Raw genomic sequence first — 16,346 nt, 5'->3', positions numbered from 1 at the left:
GTGCGCTTTTCAATCTGAGTGTGTTTGGTTGTTTGTGCCTTCCTCGGCACTGCAGATCCGTTGGTGGTTACAGGTCCCCAGAGAGCGGTTACGGGTCCCCAGGGAGCGTGAGCAGTGCCTCTGCGCCACGGTGGGAGTGTCACTGCGATGGGTACTGTGCTAGGTGCTGCAAAGAACAGAGAATAACACCGAGTACTTGACGGGATGAGGGGCGCTCGATCGTTTTAGGGAAGTGGATGGTCACGCTGCGCTTTGACCTCTGCTGTGAAAGGAGAGCATAGGGTACCGTGGGGGGGCTGGAGAGGCCCCTAGTTCCTCCAGGAGCAGTGTGGAGGTTGGGTTGCAGGGCGCACAGCATGAGGGAACATGCACTTAGTGTCGACTTTGTGCTAAGTCCTTGGACACATCTCAGTACTTAGGCCGGAAGCGCTGGGTGTGGGCTGCATCTGCTCGCTGGTGGGAGAGCTAGTGGCGGGGAGGGGGAGGGTTTATGCACGGCCCCCTCCACTTGGAGGGCTCTGGCGTCTCCCGCCGAGGTGGGAGTGCGGGGCTTAGGTGTCCCCTGTCCGGGTCCTAGGCGGATTTCTGCAGCCTCACACACCTGGTGAAGTTAGACCTGAGTAAAAATAAGCTGCAGCAGCTGCCCGCTGACTTTGGCCGCCTGGTCAACCTCCAGCACCTGGATCTTCTCAACAACAGGCTGGTGACCCTGCCCGTCAGCTTCGCGCAGCTCAAGGTAACAGTTCGGGAACCAGGGTTCCGTGCCAGGTGAGGCAGAGGGCCCCAGGGTGGGTGGAGCACGGCCGTGAGAGCAGCTGGCAGGAACACCCCCGTGGGGGTGCCACCTCGGATGGCTGTCCCTGCAGCTGGAACACGCGGGGGCTTTCTTCCTGCGCATCGGTTCACTTCGAGGGACTCTGTGTGTGAACCTGGGCTTGACCAGCCTCTCTGTCCGGTCTCTTCAGAGCCTGAAGTGGCTGGATCTGAAGGATAACCCGCTGGATCCTGCCCTGGCCAAAGTGGCAGGGGACTGCCTGGACGAGAAGCAGTGCAAGCAGTGTGCCAACAAGGTAAGCACGAAGTTCTCCTGGGACCCGCCTCTGCCTCCTCTTGTTTTTCCCTCCCAGGGCACCTGTAGCTGTGTTTGGTTTCCAGCACTAAGGTCTTGGGGAAATATGGCTACTACCAGCCTGTCAGGCAGGGGGACCTTTTTTCTGTGTTGACTTTACAAGTTGGAGAACGGTACTGGCTTCTCTCCTGCAGAACTTCCATTCTTAAGAAACCAGGACCTTGGGTGCCTGGGGGGCTCAGTCAGTGAAGCGACTGCCTTCGGCTCAGGTCATGATCCTAGAGTCCTGGGATCGAGTCCCGCACTGGGCTCCCTGCTCAGTGGGGACCCAGCTTCTCCCTCTGCTGCTCCCCCCTGCTTGTGTGCACACACTCTCTCGGACAAATAAAATCTTAAAAAAAAGAAAAAAGAAACCGGGACTTTGCCTAATCCAACATTGCACCATTGACAGTTCTTTAAATGGGAAAAGAAGATTATCTGAGTCATAGTTACTGTAGGAATTTTGATAACAAAGGTGTTGTTAATACTCGTAAGCTTACACCTATAAGCAGACACATCCTGGCGGATCTGACATTTGATTTCAGTCAGGTCGTCCGATGTAGGAGCGAGGAACTAGGCAGCATGGAAGGCAGATGTTGCCAACAGCCCTGAAGATCCCTCGCACTGTTTTTTTTTTGTTTTGTTTTTGTTTTTTTAGGATTTTTATTTTATTTTATTTTTAGAGAGCATGTGCAGGCAGGGTAGGGTAGAGGCAGGGAGAGAGACTCCCAAGCATGCTTCACACTGAGTGCAGGAGTCCGACGTGGGGCTCGATCTCACAGCCCTGAGATCACGACCTGAGCCGAAATCAAGAGTCAGATGCTTAACCAATTGAGCCACCCCCCCGGTGCCCATGCCTCGCACCGCATCTCTCCAACGCCAGCCCCAGTCACTTTTTCCTTCCAGCTTTTTTTCCCAACAGCTGAGTGCCAGATGGCTTTCTTGGCCATGTTTAGGAGGCATGATGAACAGAAAGGACTTGAAACCCTTTAACTTGAAATGCTAGAATTAATGGAAGTAAAATGTGGGCATGGCGGGTCTCTAGGTGAATCTCAGGAATAATGGCCTTTCTTATGGTTAGTTCAGGGCTTCTTAGAAAGTCTCATCGTGTGTCTCACCCATTGTCACAGGAGACCAGGTACAAGGTCAGTGCGAGCCCGGTAGCCACGGCAACAGCTTGCCCTTAGCTGGGCACAGTACAAGTGATCAGTGACGTCCCGGTGCTTTAGGAGTGCTGTCTGTTCTGGAGAATAGCAGGAGCTGTGAGCCACCGCGCTCCCTTTGTCCCACGTGCTTTATGCCTCACCTCCTGATGCTCATAACCCTGGGAAGCAGAGCTCCCTTCCGTGTCTCTGACACAGAAAAAGCTCACTATACACACACGTTTCATTTACCCATGTATTCATTCAACTAATAATATGTTAAACCCTATGAAATTGCTGATATTCCACAAAGATCATTTTTGTTGAGCACCAAGATCTCTAGTATCAGCCTATAGCTTCCGGACAGAGCTCCAGGGAGCCCGCTGCATTGTGGGGATGGTCACTGAAGCCATGCTCCCTGGCACCGCGGCCCAGTGAGGTCCCTGGCACGCGGCACACCATTAGGCATCGTAGTGGGGTTGCTTGGGCCAGCCACCATGAGGTCACTTGTCCCTAGGAGTTAGTTTAGCCCTTACCAGCTCTGACCTTGTGTGGGTGAATGGGTCAGCTGCAGTAACTGATAGGCTTCGTGCACGGTACAGCGCCTATTAAAAATAATTTGTTAGCTGGACAGTATTTATCAAGTGCTTACTGGAGGCTGCGGACTGGCGCAGGTAGACAAAACGTGCCCTCCGCGGCTCACAGTCCAGGCTAGAGGAGTCGCTCCCATTTCTGAGCTTGCTGTGTTGTCAGGTAACCCCTAATGTGTTGGAGCCCGGGTCTCTTAAACCTCTTGGCTCTTTATTTAGCCACCTGCACACCCCTTAAAACCACCGGCATGGTTGGTGTTTATTTAGTATTTGGAGTTCAGAGGGAGACGGGGACTTTGAACTTGGGCTGCCTCCCGCCATCAGGCTTGACCCTCCAACAGATCCTGCACTCCTTGTTGAGCGGCCGTTGTTTAGTGAGCTTGACTCCCTTCCAGGAGGCTGCAGCAGGTTCGAGGCCTGGATTGCCCCGGACAGGATTCCTGGTGGCTTCAAAGCAGACTCTGGCAGGGCGCCCGAGAGGTTAAGTCACTCGCTAAGGTCACACAGTTAGGAAGTGGTAGAGTCAGGATTGTGCTGGGCTCTACGCTTTCACTCTGTCCTCTACATCCAAGGGATACCAGCTTTTAAAGATACAAACAAACCTAAAAAATAAAATCTTTTACCTCCTCCCCTAACTGTGCTCTTAGTGAGAATCTCTGGGGCCGTTTGAGTCAGAGGCCATCCGTGACTGAGTAGATGAGGATTGAGGGCCTCTGGGTGCTAGGGCGTTGTCTGCTGGGTGGGCCGAATGGCTCTTCCCTTCCTCCGAGAGGCTTCCTTGTTCTGTGTGCTGATGTGAGTGACACAGGCTCTGGCCCAGGAGCTCAGAAGACCTGTACTCCTAGCTGTGCTACCTGGGAGCCATGTGACGTGGACAGATCACTCCCCCCACCCCCTTCCGCCGCCTTGGCTTTTTGCCTCTTGAAATGGGGAGCCAGGCAGTTGTTCATCAAACATGTATTGGGTGTCTAGCCGGCGGATGGGACAGCAGTCTCCGCCCTTAGGGAACCTAGTGTTGTGACCGAGAGAGGTAAGACGCCTCCCTAGATGGGAAGGGCCGGAACTTGGGTAAGGTAGCCAAGGGAGCGAGGGCGGGAGGTCTCGGGGGAAGTGCCATCCCTGCTCGTCAGCAGAGTTGCTGGGGGATGACGGGAGATCGCGCTTGTGACAGTAACTAAAGAGCAGGACTCCTTACACACTCCAGCTGGCCATTCATTTCCCAAATGTGTCTGCTCACAGCTTTAGTGACCTGGGCTCGAATGATCCGTCTCCAACCAAGGCCGGCATCGTGACTTAGACGGAGACGGGATTGCCTCCCTTAGCTCTCCATTGCACGGGGCTGCACCGGCCTGAAAAGAGCAGGGGGCACTTTGGAGCCTCCCGAGCGGGCGTGTGCCCCAGGCGCCCCTGCCCGGGCACTTCAGCACCCTTCCCTCCGCAGGTGTTGCAGCACATGAAGGCCCTGCAGGCCGATCAGGAGCGAGAGAGGCAGCGGCGGCTGGAGGTAGAACGAGGTACGTGCCGCCCCTCCTCCAGCCCTCTTCCCATCCTTCCCCAGCTGCTGACACCCGTGCGGCAGGAGCTGGGCTCCACGGAAGGGCACGCAGAGCAGCGGGGAGCGGTGTGGCGGTGTACGGCGTCATCTCTGGCCGACGCGTCTGTCTCCAGTCCTGGCTTGTCCACTGAGCTCCAGAGCCCTGCAGCCTGCCAGGAGGGTTAAGAGGCGTTGGAACTTAAGCATGGCCAAGACAGTGCCCTTCAAGGCCTCCCAGGGACCCCCCGCAATAGGCAGTCCCCATTCCTGCACTGACTCGAGCCTGAAATTGGAAAGGTGGCCAGGTTGTCTTTGTTCAGTTGCACCAACATCCAGTCTGTCAGCAAGTCCCGTGTGTGACGCTTCCTCCCGTCTGGGCCGCCTTGTGACTCAGCCTCCATGCTGGAGCCGGGCCTGGCGCCTCCCAGCCCCGTGGCCTGTCTCCATACTCGTGCCCCCTCTGCGCGGCAGCCATGGAGATCTTTTTCAAACAGAAGTCAATTATGCTGCTATTTGCTTAAAACACTCTAATGGCTTCTGATGGAACTTGGGATGAAATTCAATCTTCATTCCGTGGCCGACGAGGCCCGCCGTGGCCCCAGCTGCTTGCTTCTCCCGCTCTGTCCCACACCCCAGGGAGAGAATGCTGGTAACTCCAGCCTCTGGAGGCTGTGCTGTTGCTCGAGCACCCCAGGGCCACTCTTGCTTCAGGGGCCAGGCCTGGTTGCTTTTCCCACAGGTCTTTCCACGGCTGGGTTCGTGCGCTTCCTCATGTCTGCTCACCTGTTGCCTTAGCTTTGCCGTAAACCCCTCAGAAGCACCCAGGCTTGGGTCGCCGTCCCCCTGTCACTCCATCACAATCTCTGTTATTCTGTCTGTGGCACACGTCATTGTCTTCTTTACAGTTTGTTCATTTGTCTCTGTCTCTAGAAAGCTCTAGGCGCTGGAACCTGACTTGTCTTTACTGCTGGCTCCCGAGCCCTTAGGACAAGGCTTGGTGCACAGCGGGTGCTCGTTGAGGGGCTGACTTCTGAGCCTCCGTTACTGGGGGACTCCCGGGGTCGGGGAGGCAGGGGCATAGTCCCGGTCCTGGGCAAACCCTGAGATGGAGCCCGAGTGACACCGGGCCCTTTTACACGCGTGGCTCCTGTGATGCCGTGTTTGCTTGGACCGCGGCTGCTTGACTTCCTGCCGCCCCGTGTTTCTCTAGGCTGGGGGTAATGTGCCCTTGGCGTTCTCCGTGCCCAGCTGGAACTTGGAGCTTGTTTGTACATGGAAAAACAGTGGAAAGCTCCAGAACTTAGTGTACCACTCTTCAGCTACATTATGGGTCAGATAGGCTTTTAAGCCCTAAAAGGACATTTAACTCCCTAATTTGTGGTATTCTGGCTTTGGAAAAATGTACCTCACGCTTCCAAAGAACTCATTTGGGAGTGCAGTTTTAGAAGCCGGTCATTTGTAAGTTGGGTACTGGATGTGAATGCACTTGAACCGTGAAGTAAATCCGAAGGCGTCGCGGACTCCTGAGGTGAAGTCTAGGGGTTACCCTCTGACAAATTATTAGTCTTGCTTTCTCAGGAAAACATTTCTATCTTCTCTCACCCTGAACTTGAGCGCTCACTTTCTCTTCTTCCTTGCCCTTCCCGTGCCACGTTCCTTTCTGAGGCCTGGGAAGATAGGAATCCCATAGAATCCACACCCCCGGTGTCGCTTCTCTCTCGACAGCCGAGTTGTAGAAGGCTGTCTGTCACCGGCTGTGCTTTTCTGAATCCCCCGGCCCATCACCCATGCCCCTTATTATGTCGCCCTAATCTCTCTGCTGCCCGGGGCTCGGGCCCCTTTCATCCACTCAGCAAGCCCGGGGCGCAGCCTATGGCGTCTGAGGGAGAGACCGCCGTTGCCTCTTACTACAGCTCCCGTGACCTGTGGCACAGGGAAGGGAGGCTGAACCCCAGCTTCTAGTTCCTCGGGAAAGCACTCTTGCAGGCTGGGGGGTGAGAAGTCATTTTGGGGTGCATTTTCCCGTAGAGGCCGAGAAGAAGCGGGAGGCCAAGCAGCGAGCCAAGGAGGCTCAGGAGCGGGAGCTGCGGAAGCGGGAGAAGGCGGAAGAGAAGGAGCGCCGGAGAAAGGAGTACGACGCCCTCAAAGCAGCCAAGCGGGAGCAGGAGAAGAAGCCCAAGAAGGAGACGAATCAGGCCCCGAGTACGTGGTGGCAGGGTTCCAGCTGGGGTGCAGCGGGGGCACAGATGAGCGCGGCGTGAGGCAGGGCTGGGGGGCCGTCCTGGGGGGCGCGTACTCCGCTGCTTTCTTTCCCCAGAGCCGCGTGCTGACGTGCCGGTGTTTGGTCCCACGTGGCCGAGAGCGGTCCCAGGACAGGGGGCTGCCCTTCAAGTCGCTCACGTCCTCTGTGCCGTGCACGTGGGCATGCTGAGCGCACGCTACCGCGTCAGGGAAGCCGGCGCTGCCTCTGCTTCTCTGTCCAGGTCGGAACAGAGCGCTCACTCTCTTTGCTCGAACACCAGAGGAACCCTTTAGCTGCATTCAGGCAGCCATGCTAGTGTGTTGCCTGACTACGTCCGGTTGAGTTTGTGCGGCGGTGTGGCTCTGTGTGCAGGGGAGGATCGCCTAGCCTCTGGGCCAGCAGGGGCCCCTGAGGGAGAGGCAGCTGAGAGGGGAAGGAGCTGGAGGCCTGGGGCCCTGCTGCTCGCCCTTGCTGGCCACAAGCAAGCTGCCTAGGCACCTCTTTGTTTCCTTGTATAAAATGAGGATCGGACCTTCTTACAGGTAGCATTAAGTGAGAAAATCTACATGACAGGATCATGCAGTTGTTGGCATGTGGGCATTCCATCAAGTTTTTAAAACTCTTGTCTAAAAAAAATCTCAAAACCATTTTTTTTTAAGATTTTATATATTTATTTGACAGAGAGAGGCAGCGAGAGAGGGAACACAAGCAGGGAGAGCGGGAGAGGGAGAAGCAGGCTTCCCGCTGAGCAGGGAGCCCGATGTGGGGCTGGAGCCCGATGTGGGGCTCGATCCCAAAATGCTAGGGATCATGACTTGAGCCGAAGGCAGACGCTTAACGACTGAGCCACCCAGGTGCCCCTCAAAACCAATTTTTAAAAAAATTAGAAATGCAATGTATGTATTCATTCCAGAGAACTAAAAACGTTCCCTATATGTATCAGAAAATGGCAGTCACCTGTCATCCCCCACCCTCAGCAGCAGTCACCGTTGACAGGATGCTAGCTTACCTTCCCGGGTTTTATTTTTTAAGATTGATTTATTTGAGAGCAGGAGGGGCAGTGGGAGAGGGAGAAACTGAAGCAGACCCCGTGCTGAGGGTGGAGCCCAATATGAGGCTCGATCCCACGACCCCGAGATCATGACCTGAGCAGAAACCAAGAGTTGGACGCTTAGCTGACTGCGCCAGCCAGGTGTCCCTGGGGTTTCTTTCTATGTGCGTCTTCTCTCATAAGGACACACGAACAGTAACAACAGATCTCCAGCCTGTGCTCAGTGCCCCCTGGAAAGCCCGACCCGATCCCGAGGGACCCCGGGGACTGTGAGCTGCGTGAGGCCCGCGGAATGAGTTCTCGTTCCGAGCGCGCTCCCTGGCGATGCACTGGGGGAGGATTCCCGCCTTGGGCTCCGCGTCGGCAGAGTGTGTGGGAACGCCGCCGTTCTTAGAAGCGCTCTCTTCGGGGCCTGGGAGTCTTTGAGGAGGGGGCGTGAGCGGGTCTGCACGGCGAGCCGAGCGTCCACGGGTAGAGCGCGCGTCTCCGCGAACTGAACCTTTCTGTCTGCGCTGCCTCTGTCCTTCCAGAATCCAAGTCCGGCTCTCGCCCCCGCAAGCCGCCGCCCCGGAGACACAGCCGGTCGTGGGCCGTGCTGAAGCTGCTGCTGCTGCTGCTGCTGTGTGCGGCCGGCGGGCTGGTGGCCTGTCGGGTGACGGAGCTGCGGCGGCAGCCCCTGTGCACCAGCGTGAACGCCATCTACGACGATGCGGTCCGGGGGCTGCGCGGCCACGACATCCTGCAGTGGGTGCTGCAGACCGACTCCCAGCAGTGAGCTCGTCCTCCACACCTGCTGCCTCCCAGCCTTGGAGCTCGGATTCCTATGGAATTGGGTTCTGCTGGACACAGCCTCTTTCTAGCGTCAGACCTACCTGCCATCCTCACGTGGCTGCCGATTGGTACTTGAGATCTCCTCTTTGTAGGACTTGTTCCTTAGTCAGGGTTCCCTGGTGGAATAAGGAGAAGTGGGAGGTGGGGACAGTTGCCTGCATGCCTGAAGGAACGGGCTTGGGGTGGGCAGAGGGAAGAACAGCCTTTTCTAGTTGTTATACAAAGCTGTGTAAAGGCAAGGCTTGTTTCTACTAAACGGTCAGGTCAGCTGTCACTACATTTATACTTTTGTACGTCACAAACCCTTCCTTTCCTTCCTCCCCGCGTAGCCAGGGTAGATCAGGAGGCAGTGTGATATCGGGGACTAAGGAAACACCATGCTCCGCAAATCCAGCCTAAATTGGGGGGTGGGGGGGTACCTATTTTCTTAAGGACCTCAGACATTTTAACGACCATACAAAATCTCAGGCTGTGAAAGGAACTAAAGGACCATCCAGTCCAATATAACACGTGCAGACAGGGAAACTGAGGCCTTCCATGACTTGCCTGCGGTCTCCCAGCTAGTTTGAGGAAGAACTAGACTCCCCCTCCAGTTGCCTCTCCATCATTTTGCTTCCTTAACAATGTCTGGGAAGAAGAGCACTCACACCGGAACTGAGCGTCTCTCGGCTGGAGTGCAGCCTCTTTGACAGTAGGCAGCTTTGTGTCCCACGGATGGAATTCTCCCAGCCATGAGGGTCCGAGCAGCTCCTGCTGAGTCCGGCCCCTGCTTATATGGCTTTCACAAAAACGGTCCGGGCTCCTCGGCTCAGTGTTAGAGCATTAACTCCCCGATTGCCAGTAAATGAGGAGGTGGACCGTTGTGAAGCCATTCTGTCTGTGACAGCTGTCGCTGGTCAGTGTGACAAAGTCAGAGGCAGCCTGCAAACTCAAGTTTCTTAGGGCTGGAGGTTTCGCACTGTTTGAGTCTAGACCTGTAACCACCTCCGCAACGAAGGGAAAGGAGTAGCACCGTGGAGTTTAAAAGTGGTGTGTTTCCGAAAGGCTAGCACAGACGGGCGGGACTGTCCTGCCGGCCCCATGAAGCCTCTTCTTGCCCTGGGGCCTCCTTGGCCTCCTGTTGTCACAGAAGCCAGAGGAAGTGATAAGACATGGTCGGCACGGTGCTCACTCACTGAAAACTCCCAATTGCAGGCTTCTTGCCATTCCCTCAGGAGAGCAAAAACCTGTCATGATTCCGAGACAGAGTGAGGTCTAGCTTTCAACCTCGGTGGCTCATGTGGCTAGGACTGCCCTCGTGACTGTCCTTATACTGGAAGAGTGACTTGTTCCTTTTGCCCCCACAGACCTCTGCTGCAAAGGCCCACACCTTACTCAGAATCACTACACATTCCTTAGTCTTCCTCCAAGCTCCAGAGCCATTGGTACAAATGCTTTATTGAAACCGAATACATAGTATGTGAGATGAGGTTAAGAGGATGGGGAAGTCGGCCCCAGGCAGGGCGCTGGCTGAGGCGGCCTCAGTGGGGGAGAGGGAGGCGGGGCCCAGCCAGCCCGCTGAGGGAGGTTCAGTCATGATCTCGAGATTTGAAGCTGAGGTTCTTCTGGATTTCTAGTTATTAAATACGTGTCTGAGTGGTCTGTCTTTGTTCCTTTGTGTTTTGAGGGCTGCCAGGGTAGGGTGATTCGTGCCCGGCAGGCTGGGGGAGGGACATTCAGTGCTTGTGAGGGTGAACACAAGTATCTCGGCCGTCTGTCCCACGTTGACAGGGAGCCCTCTGGAGATACACCCAGGAAGGAGTGTGTGTGAGCCTGACCCAGGCTTGTGCTTCAGGAGATGCTCCCGGCCTCTTCCTGGGGTTCTCTTCCGAGCTGGGTGAGGTGCAAATGTCCAGCTTCTCATCCCGCTCCCCCAGGGCTGGCATCAGTCTGCACTGTCTAAAGAGAGATCTGGCTGCAGAGCGGTCATCTGAAGGTAGATGCGCCTGGATAGCTCTGGTCCGACCCGGCGGGAGGTGGCGGTCACGCCTTCCCCGCGGCGCACCTGTATGTCTGCGAGCATATTCTGGCGTTCTTGCTCTGAGAGACACCGCCTGTAAGCCTAAAAGTGGCAAATGACTTCTTGATACTGTGCCACCCGGGGTCACCCCTGTCCAGCAACAGGGGGGCAGTAAGCTTGGGGGGAGGGCATGAGAAGCTGTCCTCTGTCCCTGGGTCAGTGGTTCACTGATCTCAGCAGGCCTGCACTGCTGACTACCAGTGCCCTCCAGGGAAACTAGGAGTCCACTAGAGGCACAGGGTGCTGGAGGTGACCACTGACTGGAGCAGCCTACCTGGACCAGGAGCTGGGGGGAAGGGTAGGTGTCCACAATGGCGCTGGCCATGTCCAGGCTGACTCGGTTCAGCTGCTGAATCTGTCTCCTCCAGACCAGGGCGAGTCCCCTGCCCGCGCGGTCTACCTTTGCTCCTCCAGCCCAGTCACTCTCCAGGCAGAAGGAGAAACTAGTTTGATCTCGCAGCTTCCTGTGAACAGCAATTGAAGAGCTGTGAGTCACTCATCACTCCACCTGTCCCCTTCACTGGAAACTTAAAAACCCTCCATCGACCCCACAAGAGGCGACCACCGTGTGGTATCTGGCCTATCTGGGCGCTCCCTTTGTTCCCAAGCAGTTCTACCTGCCATTTCCCTTAAAAATGACATCCAGTCCTTTTCATTAAGAGAGAAGTTGCCAGAAAACTGCCAGATTATTTCCCATGTTGGCATTGGGTTGTATTGACCAGAGAGGCAGTGTGCACAGGGACAGCCACTAGGCACTGGGTGGCAGGCAGTCTGGGAGTCTGGTACCACTTCTAACACTAGGAGCTTAGACAAGGCAGTCCTCAGGCCTCTGTTCCCTTGGGCAGAAACTGAGGTCCCCTCCTGATTTTAAATTCTGGCTACGCATACTCCCAGAGCTAAGTAGGCTTCAAGTTTGTTTTATGAGGGCTTATGACACCATGACTGGACCTGGGACGGATCCCGGTAACGTGGCTCACAGGTGACCAGCACCAGCCCGCAGAACACGAACTCACAGGTGAGCTACCGCAGAACGTTTTAAAGGCGCTGGGCTCGAGGGCTCCTCACGAGCATCCCCGGCGCGTCCCCAGCACGAGGTTGGCTCCTTCTACCGCCAGCCTCACGGCCCAGGGCTGGCAGCAGAGTTCGGGGAAAAGGACTGTAGTGGGGGCCAGAAGCGCTACACGCACAGGGCCTGGCAGCGGGGCGGAGACTTGCCCGCGCACTCACTTGAAGGGCGCCTCGGCCACAGCCTTCGTGAACGCGCACGCGAAGTCGGCCAGCTCCTTCCAGCTCCGCACGACTCGGGCCTGGGCCTGCGTGTACAGCTGCAGATCCACCAATGCCTAGAGGCCCGAAAGCAGGACGGGTTGGAGGAGCGGAGGGAGACTTGTCTGAGATTCCTTGCTCACGCCCGCCGAACCTGCACTCCAGCCCCTTGGCTCCGTTTCGCCCCTTCTCTCCTCCTCCGGGCCGAGGCAGAAAGGCGTGTCCGGCAGGCACTCTGCTCCCGATCTAGAGCAAACTGGGTTCGATGAGAGCGGGAGCCCAGCCCGACTCGGGCAACACAAGGTTCTTACCTCTTCCACGTCTACCCTGGACACCACGTGCCCTGCGATGGCCTCTGGTCGTCTCTGCTGCTTCTCCTTGGCCTGCCCCCTTTCTGCCACGCCCTGCTTCCTTCTTCTTGGAGGGTTCGGAGCACTGGAACAGGGGAGGAAACCAGAGAGCAGCAGCTCCAGGCTGAGCTCGGGCAGAACAGGGGTGAGTAGACCCGACCAGAGCACAGGGCTTGTGAGGGGGGACCCAGATCAGGGATGAGTAAGGTCACCCCTGGTGGAGCTGCCCCTTTTCACGCTAAGTCTCGAGGACCAATTCAAACCTGAAGCATTTCTCCTGATCCACAATCACCAGCGACAGAGCTTTCCCAGCTGCCCTCGCAGTGGCGTCAGTCACAAAGCTCCGCAGTGTTTCCCTCCCCTTCTCAGGGCCGCCCAGACTTCCCTGCAGGAAGGGCAGACGCTGTGTTAACGTTCGTTCCCTGGAGTTGGCCATCTGTCCCATGCCTCAGCGCCCAGCCCGCTCTGCCCACCTGCCTGAAGTTCTGGACCATGGGCACAAACGCCTCCGCCGGGAGCAGCACCAGGACCATCGGTTCCTCCACCCAGTCCTCCTGTCCATCCTGCCAAAGGACCCAGAACCCAGCACAGGGAGGCAGGTCAGCAGGTGCTCAGCACCTGCGAGAAAGACCCAGGCCTTCTGGGTGAATGAACGCACCGGCATCAGCTGAAACCATTTTTGCATTATTATTTTTCTTCTGGAACGAAGCCACGTGGCAAGAAATAATAACCCATGATCCTGTCCCTCCCCGGTCCTCAGCTGTTCAGCTTTGGTGTACCATGTCTCAGAGGTGGTGAAGAAGAGGAGCTGAAATGGGCTGAGAACTGCCAATGTTTCTGTGCACTTTGGACAGGGGAATAGAGGGAAAGGAAACTTCCAGAGGGTTTTGTGCAAATAAGTACTTGGCCTTTGAGAGCAGAGGCTGACCAGGAGCTGAGTGGCCCTTACAGACACACAGGTTGTGTGTGACAGAAAAGAGCCACAAGGGGAGCTGCCGCCTGGGAGGGCCTGTCCTCTTCACCATCGCCACAGGGCGGCCTCCCAGGAGACACTCCCGCAGCAGCACAGAGTGACAGAGGGACTGGGAGCAGGGCTCGTGGGGAGGGCTTTCTCACTGGGTCCCTATAAGCAAATGCCAAAACCCATAACGCAGCTAAGTGCAGGGGGAGAAGGGCTGGCCTCTAGCTCCTGCTTGGCCACCAATCAGCTGTGACCCTTCACAAAGCTTTGAACTTCAACCCCCTGCCCCCGCCACTCCCCACCCATGATGCGGGGTGAGAACTCCTTCTGTGTAGGAGAACTGCCACGGACACAGGAGGGAGAATCTGGAAGCATCTTGCAAGATAAGTCTGCAATATGAATATAAAGATTTGCTAATACCCCAAATTAAAAAGTGTGCAGTTGTCCTAAATTACTGAGAAAATTATGAGATCCAAAGGGGGGGGGGAATCATTTTAAGCAGGCTCCATGCCCAACGTGGGGCTTGAACTCATGACCCTGAGATCAAGAGTCTCACGCTTTACCCACTGAGCCAGCCAGGCGCCCCGAGAGAGGAAAAAAAAATCGTAATGTTTCATCTAGAGACCCTTAAAAATGAGGGGTGGAGTATTTTGGATTCGCAGATAGGAGGAGTGGAAGGCACAGGAGCTGTAGAAACCTCGGGAGCCGGGGCCAAGGAAGATCATTTGCTGTGTGCCTACTATACGCTCGAGGCTTGGTTATCTCCGTCCCCACAGCATGGGGCACCCCAGGGGATGCAACAATGTCCTCGTTTTACACACAAGGACCAAAGAGATGAAATGATTTGCCCGGGGTCATACCAATAAAGCCTTAGGACCCTGGGGCCTGAGATTCAAGCACAAGCCCACTCATTCCCAAAGCCCAGTTAGAACTAGGAATCCTATGCAGATTATCTTCCCTCTGCCCCACAGAGCCACTCTCCCCCTTCAGCTCTGCTCTCTGCAGGAGACCACATTACCAGGCTCTCCGGTGCAAATGGCCAAGTGGGAAACCCAACAGGAGACTGGAGGGAGGAAGAGAGGGAGGGAGGAGTGAAGTCGAGCTATTTCCTTGGCTCCCTCGAAATGGGTCACTTAGCGTCTGCTATGTCCCTCTACGGGAGGTCAGGCTTCTCTCAAGGGGGTCTTCTCTACATTTCTCTCTCCTTCCGGATTCTGGTAACCACTTCCTCCCCTCATCCCTTCAGGCCGACACATGGTAACAAATATGCCAGTGGTCCTCAACCAGGGCCAGTATTTCCCCACAAGGGACATTTGGCAACATCTAGACATTTTCGACTGTCAGGACTGGAGAATGCTACCGGCCCCGAGAGCCACTGGCCAGAACACCGCTACCTCGGCTGCTCCGGCCCTTCTCCTCCAGGTGATACTGCACGGCACGGCCTGCGCCTCGATCACACAGCGGCACTCCATGGACTGCAGCGCCCCGAGGAGCTGGCCTCCCCCTTCCACCTGCAAAAGCACTGCAACAGATGATGGGAGAAAGGCGGTCAGGCACCGGCCCAGGAAGCAGGTACCTCAGCCCAGGATGAAGACGGATGCTAGGAGGACCTGGATCCAGCCCCACGATGACGTGCTTTAAGCATTCCTCAGGCCTCTGAGCTTTCAGCCTGTTAACCAGGGCAGTCTTCTTCGTTCTCTCCTGTTGTCTCAGGGCGCGCTCCTGGCTTGCTTGTCTCCGTGGCTGGCATCCCTGCGAACCTCCCCTCTGGACCTTCTGGCTATGCCTGGTTCTCTTCTGAAGTGGGGGGACCTCCGCATCTGTTCTGGTTATGGTCCAGCTGCTGTCCTGGACAGGGCAGGTAACTTTGAAGGCCGGAAGCTGATGGTGTGGATTGTCTCCTGCAGGGTCCTTGTTATTTGATGCATGTCTCTCTGAGGTGTCATGGAGGGGAAGATCAGTGACCTTTGGAAAGGGTTGTTTTTTCCAGTCACATGATGCTCCTTCACTATTTTGATGATCCCATACATTTTTAACTGGGGAGCTAGAATCCTCAGGGCTCAGCTGCTTGCGGGTCAAAAATTTACATGCAAGCCTCTCAGCCAGGGGCATTAATTCTTCCCCATCCTCACTTTCACTGCTTAGCACCCTGACTGGCTCTGTTTGTGTGACAGGTTCAGCTGTGTCTGGGATAGGTGGTACAGCTTTCAACCTTGGTGATGGAGGACAGGAGGCCTCAGAATCTGAGGTGACAACCACAACGATCTTCTCCTCCCTCTGAGGCTGCCGCCTCTTTGTTGAAGATGGTTTCTTCTTCAGGAAGGTAAATGTTGGCAACTCTTCAGAGTCACTCTCACTGGAACCCTGTGAGAGCGATGACTTCTTTAGAGCCATCAATACGTGCTATCAAATTAATTCCCTAAAACGAAAAGAGAGATGAGACAGACTGTAGCACTGAGCTCTGTCCATTAGACATGTTCTGTGGCCAAACTTTATGGAAATACATACAATATAGAAACCGAAAAACAGGATATGGTCCCAATGCATTCAATCTGGAACTCAGCTGTCTGTAGTCCAACAGGACTCCTCAAATCCTAGGTCAAGGTGACCTAGAAACAAAGTGGAGATTACTATCAGAAAATGCTAATGCAATAGTAACAAGACTCAATACCACCCCCTTGTTGATCTCTGCAATTGAAATGTAGATGTTAAGTCATCCTTTCTTTAAAAATTGAGATATAATTCACATACCATAAACTGCCCTTTCAAGTGTACAGTTCAGTAGTTTTTAGTATATTCACAAAACTGTGCATCACTTTCTAATTCCAGAATATTCTCACCACCCCAAAAAAGAAATCCCATCGCGGTTAAGCAGTCACGGTTCACCTCCCCCTCCCCCCAGCTCCTGGCAACCACGAATCTACTTGTTTTTTATGGATTTGCCTGTTCTGGATATCTAGTACAAACAGAATCATAGAGCGTGTGGTCCTTTGTGACTGCCTCCTTTCACTCAGCTTGTCTCAAAAGATTCGTTTACGTTGTGGCAAACCCCCGCACTTCACGGCTTTTTATGGCTGAATAACATTCCACCGCATAGATATGCCACAATTTGTTTCTCCGTTCAGCACTGACAGATATGAATAATGCTGCCAGGAACATTCATGTCCAGGTTTTTGTGGGGACAGGTTTTCCATTCTCTTGCATGTATACCT

At 55.3% G+C, this 16,346-nt stretch overlaps 2 protein-coding genes and 1 non-coding gene across 4 annotated transcripts in view; 1 reads left to right on the top strand and 2 right to left on the bottom strand.

Annotated features, from left to right (window-relative positions):
• Nucleotides 1–10,139, top strand: part of LRRC59 (leucine rich repeat containing 59) — a 12,712-nt gene extending 2,573 nt beyond the window's left edge. The window contains exons 3-7 of the mRNA XM_040640815.1: nt 578–736; nt 966–1,070; nt 4,282–4,354; nt 6,403–6,576; nt 8,198–10,139. Of these exons, the coding sequence (XP_040496749.1) occupies nt 578–736; nt 966–1,070; nt 4,282–4,354; nt 6,403–6,576; nt 8,198–8,442 (756 nt within the window). The 3' untranslated portion in view covers nt 8,443–10,139. The remainder of the gene's footprint in view (nt 1–577; nt 737–965; nt 1,071–4,281; nt 4,355–6,402; nt 6,577–8,197) is intronic.
• EME1 (essential meiotic structure-specific endonuclease 1) lies at nt 9,905–15,740 on the bottom strand. 2 transcript variants are annotated; one of them, XM_008688034.2, is made up of 9 exons: nt 15,643–15,740; nt 14,745–15,553; nt 14,529–14,656; nt 12,647–12,736; nt 12,437–12,558; nt 12,135–12,258; nt 11,785–11,900; nt 10,832–11,021; nt 9,905–10,599 (listed from the first exon to the last, which is right to left on the bottom strand). In XM_008688034.2, the coding sequence occupies exons 2-9, from the start codon at nt 15,526–15,528 to the stop codon at nt 10,423–10,425; spliced, it is 1,731 nt and encodes a 576-aa protein (XP_008686256.1). In that variant the 5' UTR covers nt 15,529–15,553; nt 15,643–15,740; the 3' UTR covers nt 9,905–10,422. The 2 variants fall into 2 exon arrangements, with proteins under 2 accessions (XP_008686256.1, XP_008686264.1); XM_008688042.2 differs by having other exon boundaries at nt 9,905–10,436.
• On the bottom strand, nt 13,643–13,715 carry TRNAK-CUU. The gene has a single exon. It is a non-coding gene; the product is annotated as a tRNA-Lys (tRNA).
• Nucleotides 15,741–16,346: the final 606 nt, after the last annotated feature.

This window comes from Ursus maritimus, unplaced genomic scaffold (genome assembly GCF_017311325.1).
Source record: "Ursus maritimus isolate PB19 unplaced genomic scaffold, ASM1731132v1 scaffold_24, whole genome shotgun sequence".
In the NCBI taxonomy this organism is placed as follows: Eukaryota; Metazoa; Chordata; class Mammalia; order Carnivora; family Ursidae; genus Ursus; species Ursus maritimus.
Note: the sequence above shows the minus strand (reverse complement) of the source record. Positions and strands in the feature narration are given on the sequence as shown.

What these genes read in the sequence shown, in the direction of transcription:
- EME1 (XM_008688034.2), bottom strand. Translation starts at nt 15,528, where the DNA reads ATGGCTCTAAAGAAGTCATCGCTCTCACAGGGTTCCAGTGAGAGTGAC. An exon ending in TGGTCCAGAACTTCAGGCAG is followed by an intron (nt 12,559 to 12,646) that starts GTGGGCAGAGCG and finishes CCCTTCCTGCAG; the next exon opens with GGAAGTCTGGGCGGCCCTGA. An exon ending in CCAGGGTAGACGTGGAAGAG is followed by an intron (nt 11,901 to 12,134) that starts GTAAGAACCTTG and finishes TCGGGCCTCTAG; the next exon opens with GCATTGGTGGATCTGCAGCT.